Source organism: Podarcis tiliguerta, assembly GCF_965153285.1.
Source record: "Podarcis tiliguerta genome assembly, chromosome: 1".
In the NCBI taxonomy this organism is placed as follows: Eukaryota; Metazoa; Chordata; class Lepidosauria; order Squamata; family Lacertidae; genus Podarcis; species Podarcis tiliguerta.
In genome coordinates this window covers 14,061,865-14,088,125 of record NC_139534.1, presented here as the reverse complement: position 1 = coordinate 14,088,125, position 26,261 = coordinate 14,061,865, and the positions used below count along the sequence as shown (strand labels likewise).

General features: G+C 44.1%; 1 protein-coding gene across 14 annotated transcripts in view; it reads right to left on the bottom strand.

Annotated features, from left to right (window-relative positions):
* The window catches only part of ANKRD44 (ankyrin repeat domain 44), a 158,686-nt gene that overhangs the window by 61,843 nt on the left and 70,582 nt on the right, over positions 1-26,261 (bottom strand). For all 14 annotated transcript variants that reach the window (XM_083406986.1, XM_083406979.1, XM_083406984.1 and 11 more), the window contains exons 4-7: positions 13,613-13,683; positions 7,659-7,859; positions 6,213-6,300; positions 402-544 (exon numbers count right to left, since the gene is read on the bottom strand). In XM_083406986.1, the coding sequence (XP_083263112.1) occupies positions 402-544; positions 6,213-6,300; positions 7,659-7,859; positions 13,613-13,683 (503 nt within the window). The remainder of the gene's footprint in view (positions 1-401; positions 545-6,212; positions 6,301-7,658; positions 7,860-13,612; positions 13,684-26,261) is intronic.

The window sequence follows — 26,261 nt, the reverse complement described above, 5'->3', positions numbered from 1 at the left end:
ATGGAAGTTATTATCCTCATTTTCCAGAAATACAACTGGTATATATAATAGGTTTCAGAGGTACCTCCCCCTATGTATCCACCCACACTCTGAATTCCTATTTTTATTTCAAGCCTGGTGGAGAAAGGAAGGCAAGATAATCACACCTAAACATGCCACTCTCAACTGCTATGGTATATTAGCATCATGGGCAAGAAATATGAGAAAACCAATAACCCAGGTGACAAAATGGGTTCCTCCATAAACCTTACCAATGAGAGAATAAATTTTAAAAAGGCAGCGAGAATCTAATTTCATAGCAGGATGAAAATTCCAGCAGGAAGGAATTATGCCGATTAAAATCACACAGTGTGCCCTGTGTTCACTAGCCTGTTAAAAAAACATTATTAATTGCTTCTTACCTCCACACCAAGATTGAGAAAGTGTTTCACCACATTGATCTGCCCATTCGACGCAGCAGCATGAAGTGGAGTGTAACCCTTCTTATCTTTACATGTCACCTCCGCACCGTGACTGATCAGCAATGCAACAACTTCCAAGTGGCCTTGGGAAAGAGAAATGGGGCATTACTCATAAATCAAGTAACTCAAGGTGATCATGTTAGCGTTTCAAGCCCTAAATGACTCAGGCCCCCAAACCCTAAATTTCCACCTCCTTCACTGCATGCCCTCTTGGGGGCTAAGATTGGCAGAAGGGGCATACCACCATTTATGTTGTCTACCACCCATTTGATTGAAACAAGAATTCCAGCAGCCAAAAAAGCTGAAAAACATCTTCATATATGCGACAACGGCCGCGAGAGTTATAATAGCACAAGGATGGAAGACTGAAGAAACCCCAACTAAAGAATCATGGCAAGAAAAATTGATGGACTATGCAGAACTGGCAAAACTGACATACAAGCTACGGGACAAGGACAAGCTACGGGACAAGGATAACTGTGACTTGAAAGATGAATGGGAACCATTTACAAAGTATTTGAAGATGCAACAAATTGAACTAGACTCCTTGGCTGGTTTTGAATAAACATTCACAAACTTTTTATTGATAATAATCAGCTAAATAGTTTGAGGATCTATACAACTGTGTAACATGCAGAAAACAGCATTTTTAGAGAAATCAAAGACTAGAACTGAGGGGAGTGGGGGGTGGGGGGGGGTTTTGTGGGGGGAGGGAAGGGGAGGGAGGAAAAATGGGGGGGGGGGAATAAGGATGATATATTTCTGGATAATATGTTTTGTTTTAATTTTGAATAAAAAGTTATTAAAAAAGAAAAAGAAACAAGAATTCCAGTGGTCCACCACTGTGTTTTTTAAATTCACAAAGAATAGATCTCTTAACAATTAAGTTGCAACAAACTGGCAGCCTCGTACCCAGCATTACTTGGGAATTCTTAGAAAACAAAAAACCAGTGCAGTTTTGAAAGTTTTAGTCAGCCATCTTGATTTAAAATGGCATCCAGTTATATCCAAACAGACAAAAACTTGCTCCCTGATCTCAGGAACCACCATACAAAATTTGGTTATGATATGTCAAGAGCTGCCCAAATGTATAGGGAGCTAACATCCTTCCAACATTCATAGCAGATACAATTGTGATCCTTTGTATACATCCCTGCTTAAAATCTTTCTTTGAAGTTATGTCGTGGCTCTGATCAAGGTCCTCCAATGTAGCAAAATGCAAAAATCTGTCGTTACTAGATAATCCATCAAAAATTGTATTGTGGGTCACTGTTGGACCCTCTCCCTTCTACACAGTCCTGCAGCGATAAACTTCAAAACGGGGGCAAATGTTTTGAAAAAACACACTGTATTTGCCTTGGAGAAATGTCAAACCACAGTCTAGTGTGTTCACAGGTTGACTAGGAAGCAAGCTGAATGTATTTCTCATTATCACAGATTGTAGAAGTCATGAAAGGGCATCAAATTCTTCATTGTTCGTTTTTTTTTAATTGTATTTTTACTGCCAGGGAGGGAGGTTTTCTGCCTTAGATGTCAAAATATATTCACTAGCATTGGGAACTATGGTCCTTTCATGGAGTGAAAGAGAGAGAGAGAGAGAGAGAGAGAGAGAGAGATTTGCTTCTCTGTCTAGGGTAGTGAAAGACTTTGGCCAACTCTATTAACACAAGATTGGGGTGTGGGTGGGTGTGTACACCAGACATAGAAAAAATAATAATCACAGGTGTCATGCCTTGTCTGGAGGGTGAAAGGGGGACACAGACCCATAGAGCAGGTCTATATTACCCAGTTCTTCCATATTCCCTCTGTTTATTTTGCAGACAATCTTTTCCTACTTTCCCCTTTATTCAATGGGCCAGTGACAAATCAGTATGACAACGTTAGGAGGCTCCAAAAATAGTACATTATTAATATCATCTATTGAACCAGCTGCATGAATGGGATCAGTCAAGACAAAGACACTTTTGTAGCCCTCTCTTGAACAGTTTTGTCTAAAGGAACTTCTGGTGGAACAAACATGGAGAATCCTAAGCCAAGAAAAAAAGGGGTGCAAAACCAACACATTTCAAAGAACTAAAACAGGTATTCCTATGAATGAGTATGTGCATATAGAAATATAGAAATAATTTTAAGTAGTTATCTATTGAATTCTACCTTCAGCTTTGCTTCATGTTTCAATGCAACTCAGATTCAAGAACTCATTCATTCAGACAAAGAAACGTTCACAGCTGGTTATCATTAACTGTGTCTTTCTGGTTTCAGTCTCTCCTCAAGTCACATACACAACACAGAACTATCCCAATAATGAGGCTTTTCTTTTCGCATGCAGAAAGTCTATTCACGAAAGGGTCCCTAAAAGCTTCAAACCTCAATCAAAACACCCTCGCTGTTACCAAATATTCCTAGCAAAATACTTGGATTATTTTTCTAATAACGGCAAGACTGGTAACATATGGCCTTAACAGTAAAACTGCTGAATGCACAGCTGGAAAAGTAAAGATTTTAGAAAAAGGATTACTAATGACTCGCTTTTGTTCTGATAATTCCACAGTGCACAGATATAGAGGGTTTTCGTTTTGTTTCTTGTTTTATTTATCAACGATGCTCTTGTTAATTACAGCTAACCCTTAAAGGTTGGTTCCTGACTGAGTTCCCTAGCATTCTAAAATTAGAAGCGTTCAAAGGATGGCAATGATTTTGAATTAATGGTGCATTTCCCCTCCAGTGTTTCTGTACACTAGCATATCTTTGACATCCACCTAGTTGCTGGCTTGGTACCCGCTGAGCCCAGAAATAAACTACCACAGAAAGTGGAAGTCTCCCTGGGAGACATGGGCACATTTTCTCTGAAACAGCCCAGCAATAACGGACAAATGATCATTCCTACTGTGAAGATTGCTCTGTGCCAGTGAGGAGCCAGGTAGGCTCACGACAAGTCCTTAAGCAGCGAATGTTGTCCCTGCTGTCCACATACACTGAGCTTAGCTGGTCCAAACAATGAGTGCAAGTGCTTTTTAGTATGGCTGCTGCACTGATCAACTAGCAAGACCGAATTATTAAACCATCTCCGAAGGTCTGCCAATGGATTAAAAAAATGTCCAGTAGCACCTTAGAGACCAACTAAGTTCGTTCCGGGTATAAGCTTTCGTGTGCATGCATTTTTAAATTTATTTCGACTGCGTCAAACCAACACGACTACCTACCTGGGTCTGCCAATGAGTGAAGGCAGAACTGAACCAAACAATAAATACAAACATTTCACCAAAAAGAAAAGGCCATCCATGGACAAGTTCCACCTCTTCTGTGTCCATTGTGTCCATAATATATAGTTATAGATATGTGTGATATGACATCACCATGTTAAGATCCAAGCAGCAACCAATAGACTAGAGCAGAGGCGATGAAATGCAAAAGGTAACTTTTACATGATGACATCATACAAGTACACATTATGGGCGAACTCTGTACCTACCCAGATTATACAGAGACGTAAGTGACTTGCATTTGTACAACCTGTGATTTCTGACCGAGCCCCAAGCCGAGCACTGGTAGAACCAACATGTTCCTTTAATTCAGGGGTCGGCATGTATGCTACAACAGCAGCAAGAATACTCATCGCACAATATTGGAAGACACAGGAACTACCCACGCTGGAAGAATGGCAGATGAAAGTTATCGACTATATGGAATTGGCAGAAATGACTGGCAGAATCAGAGACCAGGGAGAAGCGACGGTGAAGGAAGATTGGAGGAAGTTCAAAGATTATCTACAGAAACACTACAAGATAATGAATGTTTGATGACACCAGATTGAATGTAAAAGGTTATTAGTAAAAAAGTGTAAAGATTAAAAAGATTTAATATTTTTAAGATACAAGGAAATGTAATTATATTAAGATATCAAGATTATGATAAAATCAAAGTATGACAGAGGGAAGGAATTTGCTGACAGAATATATGATCTGGAATACAGAGAAGGGAGGTCTGGGGAGGTCGGAGAAACAAGTTAATGCAAAGAATACAAGGAGATATTTTTTTTTTGTATTTTTTCTTTTTCTTTTTCTTTTTCACTTTTTTGCTGTTTTGTGTTTGTATGTTGTTGTATTTTCTTATTTCTTGTGTTGTGTTCTATTTTCTGTTGTTTTATACTTATTGTAAAATCCAATAAAATATTATAAAAAAAATATATAAAAAAATTCAGGGGTCGGCAAACTAAGGTCTGTGGGCCGGATGTGGCCTACTGGGCTCGTTAATCCGGCCCGCAAACCTTGCGGACCCTGACGTCCGCTCAGTCAGTCCCTGGGCTAAACCAGTGCGGCAGCCTCGCCACGCGAGGACTGACTTCTGCGATGCTGGCGCGGCTTTGGATTGGCTGCAGGAGCTTCTGCAGCCAATCCAAAGCCGCAGACGCCTCTAGGCGACGCCCCTTCTTTCCCGCTGAGGTGGCTGCGTATGGCCAAGAGCCGAGCGGGAGGAAGCGGCGGCAGCGGGGAGGCTTGCCTCCGCTGCCCAGGCCAGCAACATGGGCTGTGCATCCCACGGACCCCTGGCCAAGGCAGAGGACGACTATGACGCTGCCAAAGACGAGGTGGCATTGGCAGCTGCAGCGTGAGTGGCGGCAGGGGGGTCCTTTTGGGAGGGGGGTCCTTTTGGGGGATGCTTTCAGGAGGGGGTGGGTCTGGCCCCCACAGGGTCTTAGGGACAGTGGACCAGCCCCCTCCTGATAAAGTTTGCTGACCCCTGCTTTAATTATTAACTTTACACACTCAACTTGCTAACATTCACATAAGTACAGGGCAGCTCTCACACCATTCTTCAATCTATCGTAACCTGGTTGCTCTGTCTTGACAGTCCTCAGCCAAATGTGTTAACTGTCTCAATTGAAAGATATTGTTTCAATACCTTTGTGCTTGAGCTGGCATGAAATAATACGAAAATTCAATTTGTGTGGATTAATCTACGAGGACTCATACAAGTCCGCACATGAGGCTACAGTCAACATGTAATGAATGTCTATGAGTGATCCATCCCTAAACCTACTTCCCCATTCAAATACAGTGGTGCCTCGCAAGACGAAATTAATTCGTTCTGCGAGTTTTTTGGTTCTACGAGTTTTTTCATCTTGCGAAGCACCACTGCGTATTGACGGTTTCCCATAGGAATGCATTAGCGGTTTAAAAAAAAAAAGGCGCAAGACGTTTTGTCTTGCGAAGCAAGCCCATAGGGAAATCCGTCTTGCGAAGCAACTCAGAAAACGAAAAACTCTTTCGTCTTGCGAGTTTTTCGTCTTCCGAGGCATTCGTCTTGCGAGGTGCCACTGTAGTTCAATGGCTAAAAACTGAAGAATCAGACTGGGGTCACTATGAAACTACCCAAGTCAGAAGATGGCCTTAGAAAAATCATCACGTCCGTAACATGAACTGCAGTAAGACATAAACAATGAAAAGCGCGAGAAATGTGCTAATTAAGTTCAAGAAAGAAGAGTTGGGATTTTTTTTTAAGCACAACTTGCATGAAGGCTCAACTGACAGCTGCTCAGTAGTGTCCATTACCATCTTTCTTTTCATGCTAAGGATTTTTTCTAAAGGAATGCAATCCACGTTTTCCAGCTGTTTTGGCTAGTATATCGATGGTGCAAATTCTCAAGAGCTTGCAACTTTCAATCTGCATATTTCTAAATGGGTTTAAAAGAATCTCATTGCCTCTCCTGTTATTGCCATTTTTGTCTAAGAGTTAAAAAGAAGCTCTTACCCATGTACGCAGCCCAGTGCAAAGCTCTCCGGTCCTTTTTGTCAAAGGCATTGATGTTTGCCGCTTTAGCCAAAAGCAAGTTCACCATCTGAAGCAAGCAAACAAAGGAACGTCAAAAAAAGGAAGAAGCGATTATCAGTTGTTGTGGACAGCACAGGAATCCATTTAATGAAGACTGCTATGTCATAGAGGTGCTTGTGATGTAATGCTCTGATGAAAAATAGCTGTGAAACATAATATCAATTCTTATAATATAGTATTCAATCAGTTCTTATAAGCAAAATTTTAGAGCCTCCAATCAGTCTTAGGTGAGGCTTTAAAAACTTCTGGAAAAGTGCAGCTCAACTGTGCCGGTTATCTTTTGACTAAAGCTTTTCCTGTAAATAAGCCAAACCTCTACAGTTAAGCAATAATAGTAATAAAATTTTATTTATACCCTGCTCTCCCTAGCCAAGACCAGGCTCAGGGCGGCTAACAAGCAATAATAAAAACAAGTTGATTAAAATACAATTTTAAAAAGATTAAAATACAACATTAAAACATTAGGATGCAGCCTCTTCACAGGAGGAGAAAGGAAAAAGAAAGAACGGAAGGGAATCAAACTGATTCTAAGCCAAAGGCCAGGTGGAACAACTCTGTCTTACAAAAGAAATCAGATCCCGCAGGGCCCTGATCTCATGAGACAGAGCATTCCACCAGGCCGGAGCCAGTGTTGAAAAGGCCCTGGCTCTGGTTGAAGCCAATCTAACTTCCTTAAGGCCCCGGGACCTCTAGGGTGTTGTTATATGTGGACCTTAAGGTCCTCTGTGGGGCATACCGGGAGAGGCGGTCCCGTAGGTACAAGGCTCCTAGGCTGTGAAGGGCTTTAAAGGTCAAAACCAGCACCTTAAATCTGACCCTGTACTCCACCGGGAGCCAGCGCAGCTGGAAAAGCACTGGATGAATATGCTCCCATAGCAGAGACCCCGTGAGGAGCCTCGCTGCAGCATTCTGCACCCACTGTAGTTTCTGGGACAGCTTCAAGGGCAGCCCCACGTAGAGCGAATTACAGTAGTCAAGCCTGGAGGTGACCGTCGCATGGATCACTGTGGCCAGGTTGGGGCGGGAAAAGTAGCGGTTCTTTCCCCTCTTCATTCTAGAGGAAACTTTTGAGATTCCATTGAGAGTTTCTATAACTTCCACATCAAGCTCATCACAATTTGTCATTGGCCAATTATGACCAAAGAGAGCAGATGTATTATTATTATTATTATTATTATTATTATTATTATTATCCCCTGCAACCAAGTTATCCCCTGATCCATTACATGGAGAGTGATAAAATAATGCTGGCACTCAACTTGGGGCTAACACCATGAATAGCAACTAAGAAGAATGCTTGCCTTCCCACGCACTGACATGAAAAGGTCCTGAGCTATAGCAGCCCACGCTATTAAGCCCACTCACTTCGACATGGCCATTCAGAGCTGCATGGTGTAACGCGGTCCGACCCCCTCTGTCGGAGACGTTGACGCCGCTCAGAAGCGGAATGATCACTTCGGCACACTTCACGGCTTTATTCGCAGCTGCTACATGCAGGGGTGTCTGCCAGTTCTTGTCCCGGGCATTCACATCAGCCGAATGTTTAATCAATACTTGCACTGCTTCCTACAAAGGCAGCACAGTTAAATTCTTACAAGCAAGCGTTTATTATAAATGCAGATCAGACGTGCGAATCTCCTGCACTGTGGCCACATCATTCCACCGCTATAAAACAAAAACAAAAAACCCTTTGGTATTCGAGATATCGGCTGTGCACACAACCCATTCACTTTGCATCCAATGCGCTGGGAAGCCACACAATGTGGAAGAAGATTGGAAAAAATTTAAAGTATATTTACAAAAATACTGTAAAATTAATGAATGTTAGAAGTATATTGAAATGAAGTTACACGGTTTTAGCAGAAGGGTTATTAAGAATGATATGAACATTAAGTGTTAATGCGTCAAATTGGGAAATTGAAAATTAAATTGTATTATGATAAATTAAAGATTAAATTGAAGAAGAGGGAAAGGATTTGTTGAATTAGATAATTTGAACTAGAATACAAAAAAGGGAGGTGCGAGGAAGTTGAGGACATAAGCTAATGAAAGATGTGGATATAAAATTTGGATGTGTGTTCTTACTTTTGTTTCTTTTTTTATGTTGTATTGTTGTATTGTTTTTATTTCAGTTTCTATTGTGGATGTATTGTTTGTTGAATTTATGTATTGCTTTTGTTTGTTTGTTTATTTTTTATTGTCTTTCTTGTTATAAGTATAAAATGCCCAATAAAAATCTTATTTAAAAAAAAAAAAGGGAAGCCACACAATGTGAGCCACAATCCATATCTATTCTGTATCTATCCTGTCATTTCTCATCAAATGTTGCATTTTGATGTGTGGGGTCCCCCCTTCCAACACCACCCAGCTTCGATCCGAACTGAGAAAAAGGACCTAGCTGAATTTTGAGTTACCATATTTTTCGCTCTATAGGACGCACCGGACCATAGGAGTGGGAGAACAGGGGGAAAAAAATTCTTCCCCTCTCTGATCAGCGCCCCTTCAGTGAAGCGGCAGGAGAAATGGAGCCCCTTCTTATAGGTTTGGTGCTGAGTGCGATGTGGTGTGGAAAATGAGAGGAAAAGATTGTGCTTGCCCTGCCTCCAAGTCATCCAGCTATCCCTGTTTTTGGTGCACATAAAATCCAACACATTTTGCTCAGATTTCTTGGTTGAATACTGTATTTTTCACTCCATAAGGCACACCAGACCATAGGGCGCACCTAGTTTTTAGAGGGGGGAATCAAGAAAAAAAATCTTATTTCCACACCGACGCCTCTCGCTCTCCAGGCTTCAATGAAAGCAATGCGAAGCCTCCAGAGCGCGGGGGGAGCGCTCCCTCTGTGCTTCGGAGGCTTTGCGTTGCTATCGCTGAAGCCAAGGAGCCTGCATTCGCTCCATAAGACGCACAGATCTTTCCCCTTAATTTTTGAAGGGGGAAAAGTGCGTCTTATAGAGCGAAAAATACGGTATCTGTACACAGCCTCTAGTCGTGTGCCGCCGCCACACATCAAGCACCTTAATATTGATGGATGTTTGGTGGGACAGGCCTGGGGAGCTGTGCGACCTCATAGACCGGGAGAACAGCACGCCCAACTGTCTCCCACAAGGAGACTGATAAGTGCACATGAATGCATGTACTCAAAGGAAGAAGGTTATGCCAGAAAAACAATCCCCCTAAAGCGTGCACACAACAGGAGTGCCAACTTAGCCCCGCAACCATGGGTGCCCAGGGCCGTGGGTACCGTGCAGCATGCATAGCACTGGCACTGAAATTTGTGGGTGCCCTGCCCCTTCATGGGGAATTTTGTGGGTGTTCGGGCGTCCAGGGCCCCAGGGAGTTGTCACCTATGTCACACAATTCCACATCACTATTTTAGTGTTTCACAGCAAAGGGGGAGGGTTACACTTCAGAATCGATATATATTAAAGGGTTTACAAATCTATCTTGTCAGCCAGACTGTCATATTAAATTGAAATTGTCAGCTCTGACATATGAAACAAACCCAGTAGGTTGCAATTCTGGGTCATAAAGATAACAGCTGTACCTCTTTGCTTTTTATAGCTGGATGTTTAACCTTTGCTATTATTGTGTGCAGACCCCCCCCCCCCCAACTTTCATTTCTTTCCAAGCATTTGTATTCCATTAGAGATTTCTTTCACTGGACTTTTGTCAGAAGCCAGCAGCTGGGAAGCTCCAGGAGTGACCCGACAGTCCTCGACTTCAGAAATGAGCTCCAACGATTTGTGCCCCCAGGCTTGGCAAGCGCGCCAATGGTTGCTGAAGCAATTCCATCCATCTCTGGAGAAAAGCCAGCTTGCAACTTTTTCAAAAGAAGACACACTCAGCAGCCAATTCACCGGCACGCATTGCCTCGACTCAGTGTTTGGATGGTGAAAACGCAAACACAAAAACGACAGCTTAGAATGAGAGGATGGAATCATTGAAAATTCCGACCTGCTTGGTTGTTTTGTGTTTTTCTTAGGAATGGACAAATCTTGTCCAGTTTGGTTTCTCTCAGCCTCTCGTTTTTCTCAGTCTTAAATCCGGCTTCCTCCATTTCCACTTGTGAACATTTTTTTTAAAAAAAGTTCACATTTGTATATGTATTGCTCCTAAGATATCCCTTTTTAAGGTCGTTTTCTCCTAAAGTAACACATTTATGTATACTGTTTTCACTAACATAAACATTTTGTGCACACTTCCCCTAATATATGCTTTTTTTGTACACGTTTACACATTTTGCAAAATTTAGAGAAAGGAAAAATTTACAAGGAGAGCATAATTTTGGTTCATGCGTGGTTCAGGAAGTACAAATAAGGTAGGTTCACATAAATAATAATTTAATATACAGTGGTACCTTGGGTTACGTATCCCTCTGGGTACGTAATCTTCAGGTTGCGAACACGGCAAACCTGGAAGTGTATACTTCTGGGTTTTGCTGCGCGCGCATGCGCACAAACAATCTGCATGCAGTGCACATGTACACAAGAAATCTGCACGCAGCGCAAATGCGCAGAAGCAATCTGTGCACTGCGTGCGTACAGAAGTGTTCTATCGCGCAGAAAGGCACTTCTGTTTACGGACTTTTCGGGATACAGCTAGGCCTTCAGAACAGATCCCGTCCATAACCAGAGGTATTGCTGTATTTATATCCTGCCTTTCTTCCAAGCTGGGATTTAAGGTGGCTTACACCATTAAAAAATATCAGTTATAGAATACAGAGTAATAAAAACAGACTAGTTAAAAGCATGCGGCACTCATTGTTCCCTGAAAGCTAGCAATGCTGATGGCAGTAGTCTTGCATGCAGCTAGACCACTTAACTCCCATAGACATCAATGGCATTTAAAGCAGTCTAAGGCTGGAGCCAGATCACAATGGGGATCGGGGTGGGGTGGGGTTCCCCGGAGTTGAAGGTGACCTGATTTAGGATGTGCACACTCAGCCCAATGTCACCCTTCTCAAACAGGCTGTGCAAGATTTCTCAGTGCTTCTAAAACCAGCCTGACGACAGACAACTCTGGACAAATGAAATGTGTATGTAGGAGAACAGCTATATCATACCCTCTGTCTGGAAAACTGCTGTGTGCCTCCAACCTAACTGGGCACAGGGCTGCAGCCTAAGCCAGCAAATCTCTAGGGAATGTCCCATTTCTGTCAAGGTTATTCCAGCGTCTTATTATCTTCCGTGTTCTGCTTCCTGCTACGCTACAAATCAAGTGTCACATTAACGAAGGTCCTCTGCCGGGATGTTGGAAGGCAGTGGCTAACTATTTCTGCTTCAGTTAAAAATAAAATTTGCTTTCAGCAAAACCTACACTTTTCCTTCCTACAGCTTTTGACTGTGTGCGCCTTAGTGGCAGTGGACAGGAAAAAGATAATACGAGGTAAGTAATGGGTGACCAGCGAGCGTCGCAAAGGTAGATCTTTCTTAAATGTTCCAGCTGAAATTTTAGCAATAGCCTCGTAGCCTAAGGCCTTGATTACAGCTAATTAATTAACCAACCAGGTGGAAGCAGGCAAATATACCCCCGCTTCTGCTTACTGAACCAGCTGAGGTCTGGGACATTCTGGTTTGTTTAGATCAGTTGTCTGGGACCTTGATCCCTGGACAAGAGAGCACTATGACCTCCAAAACGGAGTAATGTCCAACAAAATGTGGAAGAACAAAGGTTTCCCACCCCTGATTTAAACTATACTTAGTAGTCCATTACAGCTGCACAGCTTTCCTCACAAACATATTCACAGCTTTAATCAACTTTGCTAAGCACCAACTTGCCATTGGTTTTTATTCTCTTCTCCTACACATTTGGACATCTTTGCTTACCATAGCTACCCTGAATCTTGATCTTTCATAAGAAGTGCCTGCTATACTTACGTTCCAAGGCAAGTCGAATTAATTGCTTTTCTAGTACAATTAGGAGCAGCACTCATACACCAAGACCTCACTCATCAATCCTGAGAAGCAAATTCAGTTACCCATGTTAAGGCTTACTAAAAAGGGTTCCATGGAGCCAATGGCCTGAGCGCAGGCCAGGCCATGCTGTTTTATACCTGCTGCTGGGATTGAGAAAGCTGCCTCTGATTGGTTGACAAGGCTGCTGGGATTGACAAAGCTGCCTCTGATTGGTTGACAAGAGATCCGTTTTTTGCATCTCATTCGTGAAAGCCACAGATTGTTTTTGTTTTGGCCCAAGTTGGTCACAGACAGGAGTGACCAGAGGTCAAAGTATGCAATGCAATTAACAGTTTGACCTTGGTGAACACCTGCCATGTTTCTAATTATATTTTAAAAGTTGAGTGCATGAGACTTGCATAACCAGCACACCACTAAGCAGAAGACAGCTAACTACCCACAGATTGTGGCTTGCTTGCAAGCAATCTTTCTTTCTTTCTTTCTTTCTTTCTTTCTTTCTTTCTTTCTTTCTTTCTTTGCAGTCTAAGGCACACAGCAAAATTGGAGATTCATCAAGCCATTAGCAAGCCACAATACCTGAGTGGTGGTTTGTGTTTGGCCTGGCCAATACCAGCAACTTAGCAAAGAGAAACATGATCACAATTGCCAAGCCATATGGCCACAGATTGGGCAGAGGGTCCATGTTCCTCCCTCCTCTTCCCCTCAGTCTATCATTCTGAGCCTTAGGATGCTTCTAGTTTCATGGTGATTTAATAAATAAAATACATTTATATAGTTATTTTTATTTAAAAGCATTTCTAAACCACTTAATATTTTTCAAATATCTATGTCTACTCCTTTTTCAAGTACCGCAAGTCTGTAGCGTTATTAATTGATAGATTTTTTTAAAAAACTGTGCTTCAGCCCACAACTCTTTTCTAGAACACAGATGATGGGGGGGGGGGGGTCAATACTGTCCATAAATTATTTGTTTGGTTTACTTTGTCAACAAAATACATGAAACCGACACTTCACAATATCTTGGATATATAAAGGTAAAGGAAGCCTGGACGGTTAAGTCCAGTCAAAGGCGACTATGGGGTTGCAGCGCTCATCTCGCTTTCAGGCCAAGGGAGCCGGCGTTTGTCCACAGACAGTTTTCCGGGTCATGTGGCCAGCATGACTAAGCCACTTCTGGTGCAATGGAACACCGTGACAGAAACCAGAGTGCATGAAAATGGCATTTACCTTCCTGCCACAGCGGTACCTATTTATCTACTTGTGCTGGTGTGCTTTCAAACTGCTATGATGGCAGGACCTGGGACAGAGCAACAGGAGCTCACCCTGTTGCGGGGATTCGAACCGCCGACCTTCTGATCGGCAAGCCCAAGAGGCTCAGTGGTTTATATATATATCACTCACTTCGCTCCTTGAAGCAACTGCTCGGTGCAGAGGGGTCAGCCACATGTTGTCCTTGGCATTGACACGTGCCCCTGCAAATGAAAAGAGAAACATCTTTCAGACCATCTGAAACAAAACTGGTAATAATTCCATTGCACACATGCAACTTGGGGCGCAGAACGATGCAGGATTGCGCTCCAGACTTTGCAGCTTCATTTTTAACATCGACAGGGTCGATAGCAAAGCTAATTTGCCCTCAGGGGATCCTCTATAGAGAATTCAACTAGGAAGAGCTCAACAGAAAAGACGAACAAGTTAGATTGGTTCTGCCATCCCTAATATAAGCGCCTCCTCCTGGAGATGAGCATGTTTGTATGTGTGTGGTGGTGGGAAAACAGAAGGAAAGAACGGCCCAACTCATAGCTGTCAAGTGTCCCTTATTTGAAGGGACAGTCCCTTATTCCAGCGCCATGTCCCGCTGCTGTCCCTTATTGATGGATGTCCCTTAAATTATGTCTCTTAAATTTCAAAGGAAGCAGCTCCTCTCCCTCTCTCCCTGCCGGCCAGGGAGGAGAGAGGCTCCAACTGTGTTGCTTGGCTGTATTGCTCACCCAATAAGAAGTCTAAGAACGACTGGGGGGTGGAGCTTGAATGCCTTGTGTGTGGCTAGTTAATGCAAGCTGAGGGGTTTTTTGAATGCTGGACGCCATTTTGTTGCACGTGCTGCTGCAAACTTTGCAGTGCAAAGCCAGGCCGGGGAGCCATCTTAAGTTGAGGCTGCATAGGCCTTGTGGTGCATGTGATTCAGATTCTATTCAGTTGAATCTCTGGTTACAAAGTTGGTTGGACAGTGTTCTCGAAACTACCGGCATGAGTTTGACCAGACTGCAGGAGGAGAGGAAGACTGGAGAGCCTGGAACAGGTGAGGCTGCAGGTCCCTTATTTTGGCTGCTGGTCCCTTATTTTCAAGGCTGCTGGTCTCTTATTTTCAAATCTGTAAGTTGACAGCTATGGCCCAGCTCAAGTTGAATGATTGCAAAGGCATCCAAAAAGCTCACTCATCACATTTCAAGCAATCTGAAGAGGACTGAGCAGCTAAGAACCAACTGTTCCCTTTGAAAGCTGCATGGGATGCTCAGAAACCAGCGTTGTATCATTATGCTTGCAGGGGGTTGGACTTGATGATCCTCAGGGTCCCTTCCAACTCTACAATTCTATGATCCTAGTAAAAGTAAAGGTAAAGGGACCCCTGACCGTTAGGTCCAGTCGTGGCCGACTCTGGGGTAGCGGCGCTCATCTCGCTTTATTGGCCGAGGGAGCCGGCGTACAGCTTCCGGGTCATGTGGCCAGCATGACTAAGCCGCTTCTGGCAAAACCAGAGCAGTGCACGGAAACGCCGCTTGCCTTCCCGCTGGAGCGGTGCCTATTTATCTACTTGCACTTTGACATGCTTTTGAACTGCTACGTTGGCAGGAGCAGGGAACAAGCAACGGGAGCTCATCCCATTATGGGGATTCGAATCACTGACCTTCTGATTGGCAAGTCCTAGGCTCTGTGGTTTAATCCACAGCACCACCCACATCCCTTATGATCCTACTAGTCGTTTGTTTGTTTGTTTATTTATTTATTCATTCATTCATTCCCCCCCTTTTCTCCCTGACAGGTACTCAAGGAGGCTTACAGATAAAACAGGAACAGCTAAAAACAGGGGTGGAAACAATAACTGAAGACCAAATAAACACAGAATAAAAAATTATAGAAATGTGAAAGTACTGTTAAAAACATACGGGCGATTACAATAAAAACAGCACAGCACCAGCCATTTCAATAAAAGTACTCAGTTCCCAAAAGCCTGCTGCAATAAGAAGAGGTCTTCACCTGCCGATGGAAGGACAATAAGGGGGGAGAGCCAGTCTAACTTCTCTAGGGAAGGAGCTCCAAAGTCTGGGAGCAGCCACTGAGAAGGCCCTTGGCATAGGCAGCTTTAATGCTCACACAGCTACAATATAATAATAATAATTTATTATTTATTATTTATAGCCCGCCCATCTGGCTGAGTTTCCCCAGCCACTCTGGGTGGCTCCCAATCAAGTGTTAAAAACAATACAGCGTTACATATTAAAAACTTCCCTAAACAGGGCTGCCTTCACATGTCTTTTAAAGAGAAGATAGCTGCTTATTTCCTTCACATCTGAAGGGAGGGCGTTCCACAGGGAGGGCGCCACTACCGAGAAGGCCCTCTGACTGGTTCCCTGTAACCTCACTTCTCACAATGAGGGAACCACCAGAAGGCCCTCGGTGCTGGATCTCAGTGTCCGGGTTGAACGACGGGGGTGGAGACGCTCCTTCAGGTATACAGGACCGAGGCCGTTTGGGCTTTAAAGGTCAGCACCAGCACTTTGAATTGTGCTCGGAAACGTACTGGGAACCAATGCAGATCTCTCAGAAATGGTGTTATGTGCTCCTATTATGTGGCCATCGTACCTGGGGCCAGGCGACTGGGCAACAGCAAAGAGTGCAAAAGACAAAGAAGGAGGCAAGTATTTCAACCCACACCACTTTTTGTTGGCTGGATATAAAGCGAATGCTTTAAGGCTAACGCTTTAAGAGGTTGAACACATCCTGCTTCTACCACTCCCACGTAAATATGTACATTTAACCATAGGTGCCAACTCCCTGGGGACCTGGGTGCCCGAGCACCCACAAATTTTGGTGCCAGGACCCTGCACGCCGCATGGCACCCACGACTGTGTGGCCAAGTTGGCACTCCTGCATCTAACGTTTTTATAAAAGTGCAGTTATTCTCCAGCAATGCTATCCTCTACCCCACCTGTCAAGAAAAGCCCTACCATTCTATGGGTTTTATTTTATTGTGTGTGTTTTTTTAACTCTTCTCGGGACTGTTTCCAAGAGTTATTTACTGCCTATGTGCAAACTGAATAGCATGCTGTTGTCTTTGAAGAGGAATTTGAAGACTGCCTTATAAGGTGGTTGTGACATTCGTTCACTTATCATTTGGTAGGCCCTCCGAAAAAAACAACAATAATAAGTTCAACGTTGGTTGCTGCAGTTAGTTCTATTGCCAAAAAAAGAAAACAGATTAAACTATAACAGTCAAACGACCACAGTCCTGAAATAAGCTACTACACTATCAGTTTCATCGCATTCTGGCTTCCACATCCTCTTCCTTCACGTTTTGCAAGGTGCTGTTTACCTAACAGAGAGGAAAGATCTGCACGTTCAGTCGACATGTATTTGTAAAGCAATTATTATAGCCTATGAAAAATTCAGTCAAGCACAAAAGAAGAATTTCAGTTCATTACCACCTTTTTTAAAAGCCAAAGAGGTCCATTGACCCTCATCTTAAGATCTGCAGCCTCACCAATCACTTGAGCCAACATTATCCTTACTCAGAGCATACTCGCTGAAATTAATGGACATAAAAGGATGTATGTATAAGATCATTATGTCCACTACTGTCCATGGGTTTACTCTGAGTAGGGCTAGCATTGGACACATCCTATGAGTGGTAGTCAACACTTGTTCTATCAAGAATCCTTAGAAGTTAACGGACATGGCAAATTTAGATTCATTAATTTAATTTCCCCAGAGGAACTTGGCCCATTTAACAAGGCTATTTAAGTAAGAGTTTTAAAATTCAGAAGATCTATTTATCACTGGGTGTGCTTGGATGTGTTTTATCTTCGCTGTATGTTTCAGGAATAAACAAGAATAATACCTTTTATTGCCATTGTACAACCTGTCTACAATGAAATTAAATTAAACAACTGAACACTTAAAGCAAGAACAGAGCAGAAGTCATAGGAACGTGAGAAAAGTCCTGCTAGATCAGCCCCCAAACTCATCTGGTCCAGTTTTCACAGTAGCCTTTGAGAAGTCCTCAAGCAGGACATGGGCACAACAACCCAAAATATATCTTCATATATTTCCACCACTATCTGCCTCTGTTGCGCACACTCTCTTCCAGATCATAGCAAAAAAGCATTCCTGTGGGAAGTTCAGGTGTTGATCAGGTACACTGAAAGCCCATAAGAGTATTATTATTGAAAGTAAGCGAGTCTGCTTTGTAGGCAACCATGGCTTAGACATTCAGACATAAGACTTAACCATGGTTATGTCTCCATAGGGCCATTACTATTTTGAAGGTTAATATTTATAAAATCTCTTTACTAGGCTTGCAGGAAACTTCAGCCCATGCTATGCAACTGATATTCCACAGTGGTTTCCTTGTGAATTCAATCGAGACTTGCACCTCTCTTCTATTTCGGCATGCTTTTGTTATGAGCAAGCCCAGGATTTGCCACAATAATGCGGAGAAAGGATGTAGCAATAACAGAATAGTTGCAGTCATAAACCATGCCTTTTCGTCTGACTTTGCAATGTTCGTTCATGAACGGCTTTGAAGAGAGGAAGCAGAACTACTCCTGCTTTTAACTACTGACCTGTATGACTATTGTTCAGAACTTCTGTTTAACTTGATAACTTCTTTACACGATTGGTTTACACACAGGAGACTGCTTAGTATAGCAAAGCCATCCTCACTGGAGAGCTGGTGTGGTAGTTAAGAGTTTGAGCTACTAAGCTACTTTCCTGCCCCAACCTGGCCACAGTGATCCATGCGATGGTCACCTCCAGGCTTGACTACTGTAATCCGCTCTACGCGGGGCTGCCCTTGAAGCTGTCCCAGAAACTCCAGCGGGTGCAGAATGCTGCAGCGAGGCTCCTCACGGGGTCTCTGCCATGGGAGCATATTCATCCAGTGCTTTTCAAGCTGCACTGGCTCCCGGTGGAGTACAGGGTCAGATTTAAGGTGCTGGTTTTGACCTTTAAAGCCCTTCATGGCCTAGGACCCTTGTACCTACGGGACCACCTCCCCCGGTATGCCCCACGGAGAGCCTCAAGGTCCATAAATAGCAACACCCTAGTGGTTCCGGGCCCTAAGGAAGTTAGATTGGCTTCAACCAGAGCCAGGGCCTTTTCAACACTGGCTCCGGCCTGGTGGAACGCTCTGCCTCACGAGACCAGGGCCCTGCAGGATCTGATTTCTTTCCACAGGGCCTGTAAGACAGAGTTGTTCCGCCTGGCCTTTGGCTTGGAGCCAATTTGATTCCCTCCCCCTCTTTCTTTTTCCTTTTTCCTTTCTCCTCCTGTGATGTGGCTGCATTTTTATATTGTAATGTTTCAATATTTTAATGTTGTATTTTAATCTTGTTTTTAAGTTGCATTCATTCAACTTGTTTTTATTATTGCTTGTAAGCCGCTCTGAGCCCAGCCTTGGCTGGGGAGGGCGGGGTATAAATAAAAACTATTATTATTATTATTATTATTAAGTCCCTCACTCAAGGTAGTTAAGAGTTTGAGCTACTAAGTCCCTCACTCAAGACGTGGGCCACTCTTGGGACAGGGTAGACTGAACTCAGGTAGAGTAGCAGCAAGCAGTTGAATCTGTTCTCTACCCTATGGATTTCTGCAAAGTAATTTTGATTACTTTGGAGCAGAGCTGTAGCTCACTAGTCCCATGTTAAATGTTTTGAATCTCTAGGTGTTTTGTTTTTTTAAAAAAAGATCAGGTAGCAGATTGTGTCTCCTGCCTGAGGAGAACTACTGAAGAGGTCAATTTTGGGCTACAGGATGGATAGCAATCCTGTGGCACGTCAAATGTAAACTAAAGGGACCCCTGACCATTAGGTCCAGTCGTGACCGACTCTGGGGTTGCGGCGCTCATCTCTCTTTATTGGCCAAGAGAGCCGGCGTACAGCTTCCGGGTCATGTGGCCAGCACGACTAAGCCGCTTCTGGCGAACCAGAGCAGCGCATGGAAACGCTGTTTACCTTCCCGCCGGAGCGGTACCTATTTATCTACTTGCACTTTGATGTGCTTTCGAACTGCTAGGTGGGCAGGAGCAGGGACCGAGCAACGGGAGCTCACCCCGTCACGGGGATTCGAACTGCCGACCTTCTGATCGGCAAGTCCTAGGCTCTGTGGTTTAACCCACTGCGCCAGCTGGACTACAACTTCCAGCATCCCTTACCATTGGCCATGATGGCAGGGGCTGGTGGTAGTTGACGGGTCCAAGGTGATCTGCATATCTCCATGGCTGAGTAAGAATCTGAACTTGGGTTTCCACAATCCTACACTCTAATTCAGGGCATCCAATACGATGCCCTCCAGAAATTGCTGAACTTCGACTCCCTATCGTCCTTGACTACTGGTCAGGCTGGCTAGGGCTGATGAGAACAGGACTCCAACCACATCTGGAAGGACACACAGGTTCTGCAGTCCTGCCTTAAGCTTTTTAAAAGAATGTTCCTTCCACACAAGGAGTCTACATGCATGGATAGAGTAATAAGTGAGTGGGGAACGTGTGGGTGTCAGGCACAGCAACTGCATTCATTCAGCACCACCGTGAAGCTCACTGATCAAAGAAGCTGCTGCAGCCCAAACCTGCGAGTGTCCATTTGTAATGTTGCTCGCTGCTTGCGTAAGAGGAAACTGACATCAGGAAGCAGCTTATGAACTGGATTTTGGCTGCTGAACCAAGTTAACTTCCAGGAGGATGTTGGAGAAGGAAAGGAGCCCTTTTCAAACACTAAACATGACTAACATGCCACTTCCCAGATATGTGAATAGAGTTTTCTCTATATACATGCCCTCTACTCCGCATGCATCCTATGGAGGGCGGAGCCCATTGCTGCAATGCCACCTTCTACACAAGTTATTAGCCTTCTTAAAACTCTCTAGCACCCTCTAGTTTGTGGTGGGTGTTGTGCAGTGGATCTCAAAAAATAGATAGCATGTACAGTGGTACCCTGCAAGACGAATGCCTCGCTAGACGAAAGGGTTTTCCGTTTTTCGATGTGCTTCGCAGGATGAATTTCCCTATGGGCTTGCCTCGCAAGACGAAAATGTCTTGCGAGTCTTGAGATTTTTTTTCGCTCCCCACCCCCTTTTTCTAAGCCGCTAAGCCGCTAATAGCCTTTTAGCAGCTAATCCGCTAATCCCTTAAGCTGCTAATAGCCGCTAATAGCCGCTAAACCGCTAATAGCGCTAATCCGCTAAGCCGCTAATAGGGTTGCTTCGCAAGACGAAAAAACCGCTAGACGAAGAGACTCTCAGAACGAATTAATTTCGTCTTGCGAGGCACCACTGTACTTTTAATTTGTGGGGATTATATTTGCCCAGTATCTTAGATAATTAAGTAAGATGCCTTCGTTTCTTTATTTAGGCATGTTTTTGAAAGCATAAGGATTAGAAACGTAATAAAGATTATTTCAAACATAATTCTGATAAAAATAATTCACATTTTTATACCAGCAACTTTGGCAAGAGTGGCTGGGGAAACCCAGCCAGATGGGCGGGGTATAAATAATAATAATAGTAATAATAATAATAATTATTATTATTATTGGTGTGCTAGCACTGTGTGGAATTTGGGCCTGAATGATTCAGCTTCTTTGTGAGCAAGAAATATGACACAATCATGTTTTATGAGGCCTTGTGCAAAATAGCGCTGGGACTGATGCTATATATTCTCTGTGTGTTTCCTGGCTGCTGTTTTTTTAAAAAAAACATCTGAAGTATTATTTCTCACACAGCACATTGCTGCTCGTGCCCCTCTGGAATAGCACCAAGGTTATATGACTTCTAAATTTATTTGCTGCAGCAACCTGTTAGATGAGAAGCAAAGCTCTCTCTATCAAAGCTGCAGTCAAATTTCTTTCTTTCTTTTTTAGGCTTACGTTTTCAGCGATGCTTCAGAAAGGTTGGAAATGGATGAATGTGGTAAGTGTGAACGGCAGGCGGCATAACTCTCTGCATCTTTTGTTTTTTAATTTAAAGGGAGCGCAAGAAAGATTTACAACCAGCAGCAATATTGTCGGCGGGGCTAGACGCTGCAAAAAGAATCAGCCCATTGAATTTCATACAAGACTCAGGAGAGACATTCTGTGAAATATGCTCGTAGTTAGACTTGTGGCACATGAACTGGTGGCAGTACAAATAAACACAGCATCTAATGAATAAAGCATATGTCCTGTGCACTGAAACATGTCAGGAATGGGCCTCTAGGTTACCATTAAAAGAGAAATTATTCAGGGGTAAAAGTAGAAGACCTGCGGCCAGTTGTGTTGAAATGGCACTGTGAAAATGACGTCACTGTGGCTATGTGAGTTCATGCTGTCTGAGGGTCTTCTATGGCCGAGTTGGAGTGAAATGATGAAGTAGGGCAGGAAGAGAGAGGTTTGTGGGTTTTTAAGTCCTGTCTATAAGCATAGTTGTCAACTTACAGATTTGAAAATAAGGGACCAGCAGCCTTGAAAATAAGGGACCAGCAGCCTTGAAAATAAGGGACCTGCAGCCTCACCTGCGCCAGGCACTCCAGTCTTCCTCTCCTCCTGCAGTCTGCTCAAACTCATGCTGGTAGCTTCAAGAACACTGTCTAACCAACCAGAGGTTTAACTGAATAGAATCTGAATCACATGCACCACAAGGCCTATGCAGCCTCAACTTAAGATGGCTCCCCGGCCTGGCTTTGCACTGCAAAGTTTGCAGCAGCACGTGCAACAAAATGGCGTCCAACATTCAAAAACCCCCTCAGCTTGCATTAACTAGCCACACACAAGGCATTCAAGCTCCACCCCCCCAGTCGTTCTTAGACTTCTTACTGGGTGAGCAACACAGCCAAGCAACACAGTTGGAGCCTCCCTCTTCCCTGGCCGGCAGGGAGGGAGGGAGAGGAGCTGCTTCCTTTGAACTTTAAGGGACGACATTTAAGGGACATCCATCAATAAGGGACAGCAGCGGGACATGGCGCTGGAATAAGGGACTGTCCCTTCAAATAAGGGACGCTTGACAGCTATGTCTGTATGTACGGCTAAGTGGCAGAATATGTGTGTTTCACGCAAGAGATCCCAGGTTCAATGCCTGACAATTTCCAGTTCCTGAATACCAGTTCCTGGAAACCACAGGATGACAGTTCAGCAGCCAGGTTGCTCACCGGAGGTTTGAGCATATTACACCGATCCTGGTCCAACTGCACTGGCTACCAATTAGTTTCGGGGCCCAATTCAAAGTGCTGGTTTTGACCTATAAAGCCTTAAATGGCTCAGGATCGCAATATCTCAAGGACTGCCTCTTTCCATATGAACCTCCCTGGACCCCGAGATCATCTTCTGAGGCCCTCCTTCATGTGCCTCCTCCTCAAGAGGTCCGGAGGGTGGCAACACGAGAACGGGCCTTCTCTGCAGTGGCTCCCCGTCTGTGGAATGCTCTCCCCAGGGAAGTTCACCTGGCGCCTTCATTATACACCATTAGGAGCTAGGCAAAAACATTCCTTTTCAACCAGGCCTCTGGATGATTTGATTTACACCCTATGCCTTTTTTAAATGTAGGGATGGGCCGGGGGGAGTTCTTGGGTTGTCATTTTTATTTTTATTATGTATTTTGTAGTTTATATCTTGATTTTATTCTGTGAACCGCCCTGAGACCCCCAGGTAGAGGGTGGTATATAAATCCAATAGATAGATAGATGGATGGATAGATAGATAGATAGATGATAGATAGATAGATAGATAGATAGATAGATAGATGATAGATAATGATGATGACGACGATGCTCGAGTCCTGCTTGCAGGGTTCCTGCAGGCATCTGACTGGCCACTGTGAAAACAGGATGCAGGACTAGTTGGGCCATTGGTCTGATCAAGCAGGCCCTTCTTATGTTATATGAACTTGTGTGGTGCTAGACTCACGTGACGGCACAGATCTAAGCTTGAAGGTTCAGATTCTAGCCTCATGTAACAGGATGCAGGATGCCCCAGAGATTGCCTCAACCCAGAGAAATCTCATCCCCAACATTCTGAATCCTTCGTGGGGCGGGAATGGTCACAGTGTGGCAGGGATCCAGTGTCGTAAATGGCCAAGTGCCAGTTCACAAACCACATGAGGATGCGACTAACTGCCCCACTTTTTCCGTCAGTCCCGGATTTCTGTTTGCTTGTACAGTGGTGCCCCGCAAGACGAATGCCTCGCAAGACGGAAAACCCGCTAGACGAAAGGGTTTTCCGTTTTGGAGGTGCTTCGCAGGACGAATTTCTCTATGGGCTTGCTTCGCAAGACGAAAATGTCTTGCGATTCCTGGGGTGTTTTTTTCGCTCCCCACTCCCTTTTTCTAAGGCACTAAGCTGCTAATAGCCTTTTAGCAGCTAATCCACTAATCCCTTAAGCCTTTAATAGCCGCTAATAGCCGCTAAACCGCTAATAGCGCTAATCCGCTAATAGGGTTGCTTCGCAAGACGAAAAAACCGCTAGACGAAGAGACTCGCGGAACGGATTCTTTTCGTCTTGCGAGGCACCACTGTACTTAAAGGGTCAAATGAGAACCTTCCCCAGCAGGCTCACAGTTGAGTTGGCTACCCTTTATATGGGCATGATGCAGCCCTCACTTGATCCACCCCCTCCCGCCAAAGGAAACGACAAATCAAGCCAAGAATAAGTATCCTGCTGTATACTTCGGGCCAGCCATTAGGAGAACCAGACAATGTGAGCTAGTCATGTTCTTTAATATTCCCATTGCATTTCTGACAGTAAAGAAAGCAGGCCAGGGTGGTGGGGGGGGGGATATATTGCAAGAGGCAAGCAAATAAAAGTTACAACTAATAATAGTTTTTCAGAAGTCTACTCTGATTTGCCTGCATATTTTACAAGTTTCAGTAAATTATTATATTTGGTTATTATTTAACAGCTGTAACTGATTTGCTTCCAGACTTTTGCGGGTGTTTGTGTTGGTAGGATCTGACATGTGTCTTATGAGATGTTTCTGTTTTCAAATATTGCAGAAATTTAAACAATAACTATAATGTAGGTGTGTGACTCTCTGACATTCAAGATCAGTCTTCTGCTTATAATTTTCAGCATTTGATCTTATGTTACTAGGAATAACAGACGACACGTACATTTGCCTATGTGTGTGTCGAAATCCTTTAAAGAACACAACACATCCTGGGTGCTCCACCAATTTCATAGTTGCTGAATTCTATTCTAACGTTTCTCCAAATTTATGTTTCTGTCACTTCATGCCCTTCCAGTCCATTTTTGCAGCTAGGCTCATTGATGAAGTAGCAACAGCTGGAATATATTTTTTTTTTATAAAGCAGATAGAGATTGTCTTTAAGCTTTGCAGATAATCCCACTGTAATTGTATCATGAAAAATACCGTTTAAAAATTAAAGCTTTCAAGAAACAGGAAATGTTGTACATTGCCAAAGACACTACACATTTAAACATGTTTTATGAAGTCTAATAGCATATGTTTAAGACCAGCACTAATTGTCAAAAGGCTTTCTCACATGTCCTTGATTTCTGTGCAAAGGATTTGACAGGGAGGGAAAATAATTGTTTCTAACACCTTCAGTAAAGAAAACATGGCCCTTGTGTTGTATTTCTGCATTGCACATCTGATCCCCACAGTTTGTACTGGTACAATAGCTGCCGGATTCACTGTCATCCACATCTTCAAATCCAAGCCATGGTGGTACAGACAGTGTGAGACAAACAATTCAATGCTAATACATGCATCATGTCCATATGAAAAAAGACCCCATGTTAGATGTAGCATTGCCACCAGTGTTTCAAATTACCGTATTTTTCGCTCTATAGGACGCACCTTTTCCCCTCCAAAAATGAAGGGGAGATGTGTGTGTGTCCTATGGAGAGAATGCAGGCTTTTGCAGAAGCCTGAAGAGCGAGAGGAGTCGGTGCACACCGACCCCTCTCGCTCTCCAGGCTTCAGGCAGCTATCCGCAAGCCTTCTGAGCGCGGCGGGAGTTCCCGCTGGGCTCAGAAGGCTTGTGGATAGCAGCCTGAAGCCCGGGGAGCGCAGCGCCAACTCCCGCTGCGCTCCCCAGGCTTCAGGCATCTATCCGCAAGCCTTTGGGCTCCAAAGGCTTGCAGATAGCAGCCTGTTCTGGGGGCTGGGGTCCCCATCCCCGCAAGCTCTGGAAGCGACGGCAAGGTTGTGCGCAATCTTGCCGCCGCTCCTGGACCTGTTCTGGGAGCTGGGGTCGGGGGAAGCTCGGGCTTCCCCCGTCCCAGCCCCGCGGCTTGGGGGGGGTAATTTTTTTCTTTATCCCCCCCCCAAAAAAAACTAGGTGCGCCCTATGGTCCGGTGCGCCCTATGGAATGAAAAATGCGGTACCACCAAGGCTTCAAAGGGTCTGAAGTTAAAAGTTGCCTTGCTGAACTGGACTCTACGCCCTGTGCCCATGGATGCCTGGTGGCATTAGGAGTTGGTGTGGCTTGGCCAAAGTTTGTGTGGCTTGGCCAAAACAGTATTGCAAGCCAATTCAGAAGGCTTGGCAGGCCTCATTAAGCCTGAGGGCTGGAGGATTCTCTCCCCGAACTAAAGGATCTCAAATAAAGATTGTGTGGCCCAGGACGGACAAGGCCTTCGTAGGTAACAAGCAAAGAGAGAAGGAGGAAAGGGCCGACTCAGCAGAATGAGGAGGAGGGCCTCCAGACTTACCACATTTTGCAGTAACCAAGGTAATACACATTACCACCTAAAGAGGTGGTACATAAGAACAGTAACTTCAAAGTCCAACATTACTTGTACCACTGCTCAGAACAAAGACTTTGCACCAACTCTGGGTTT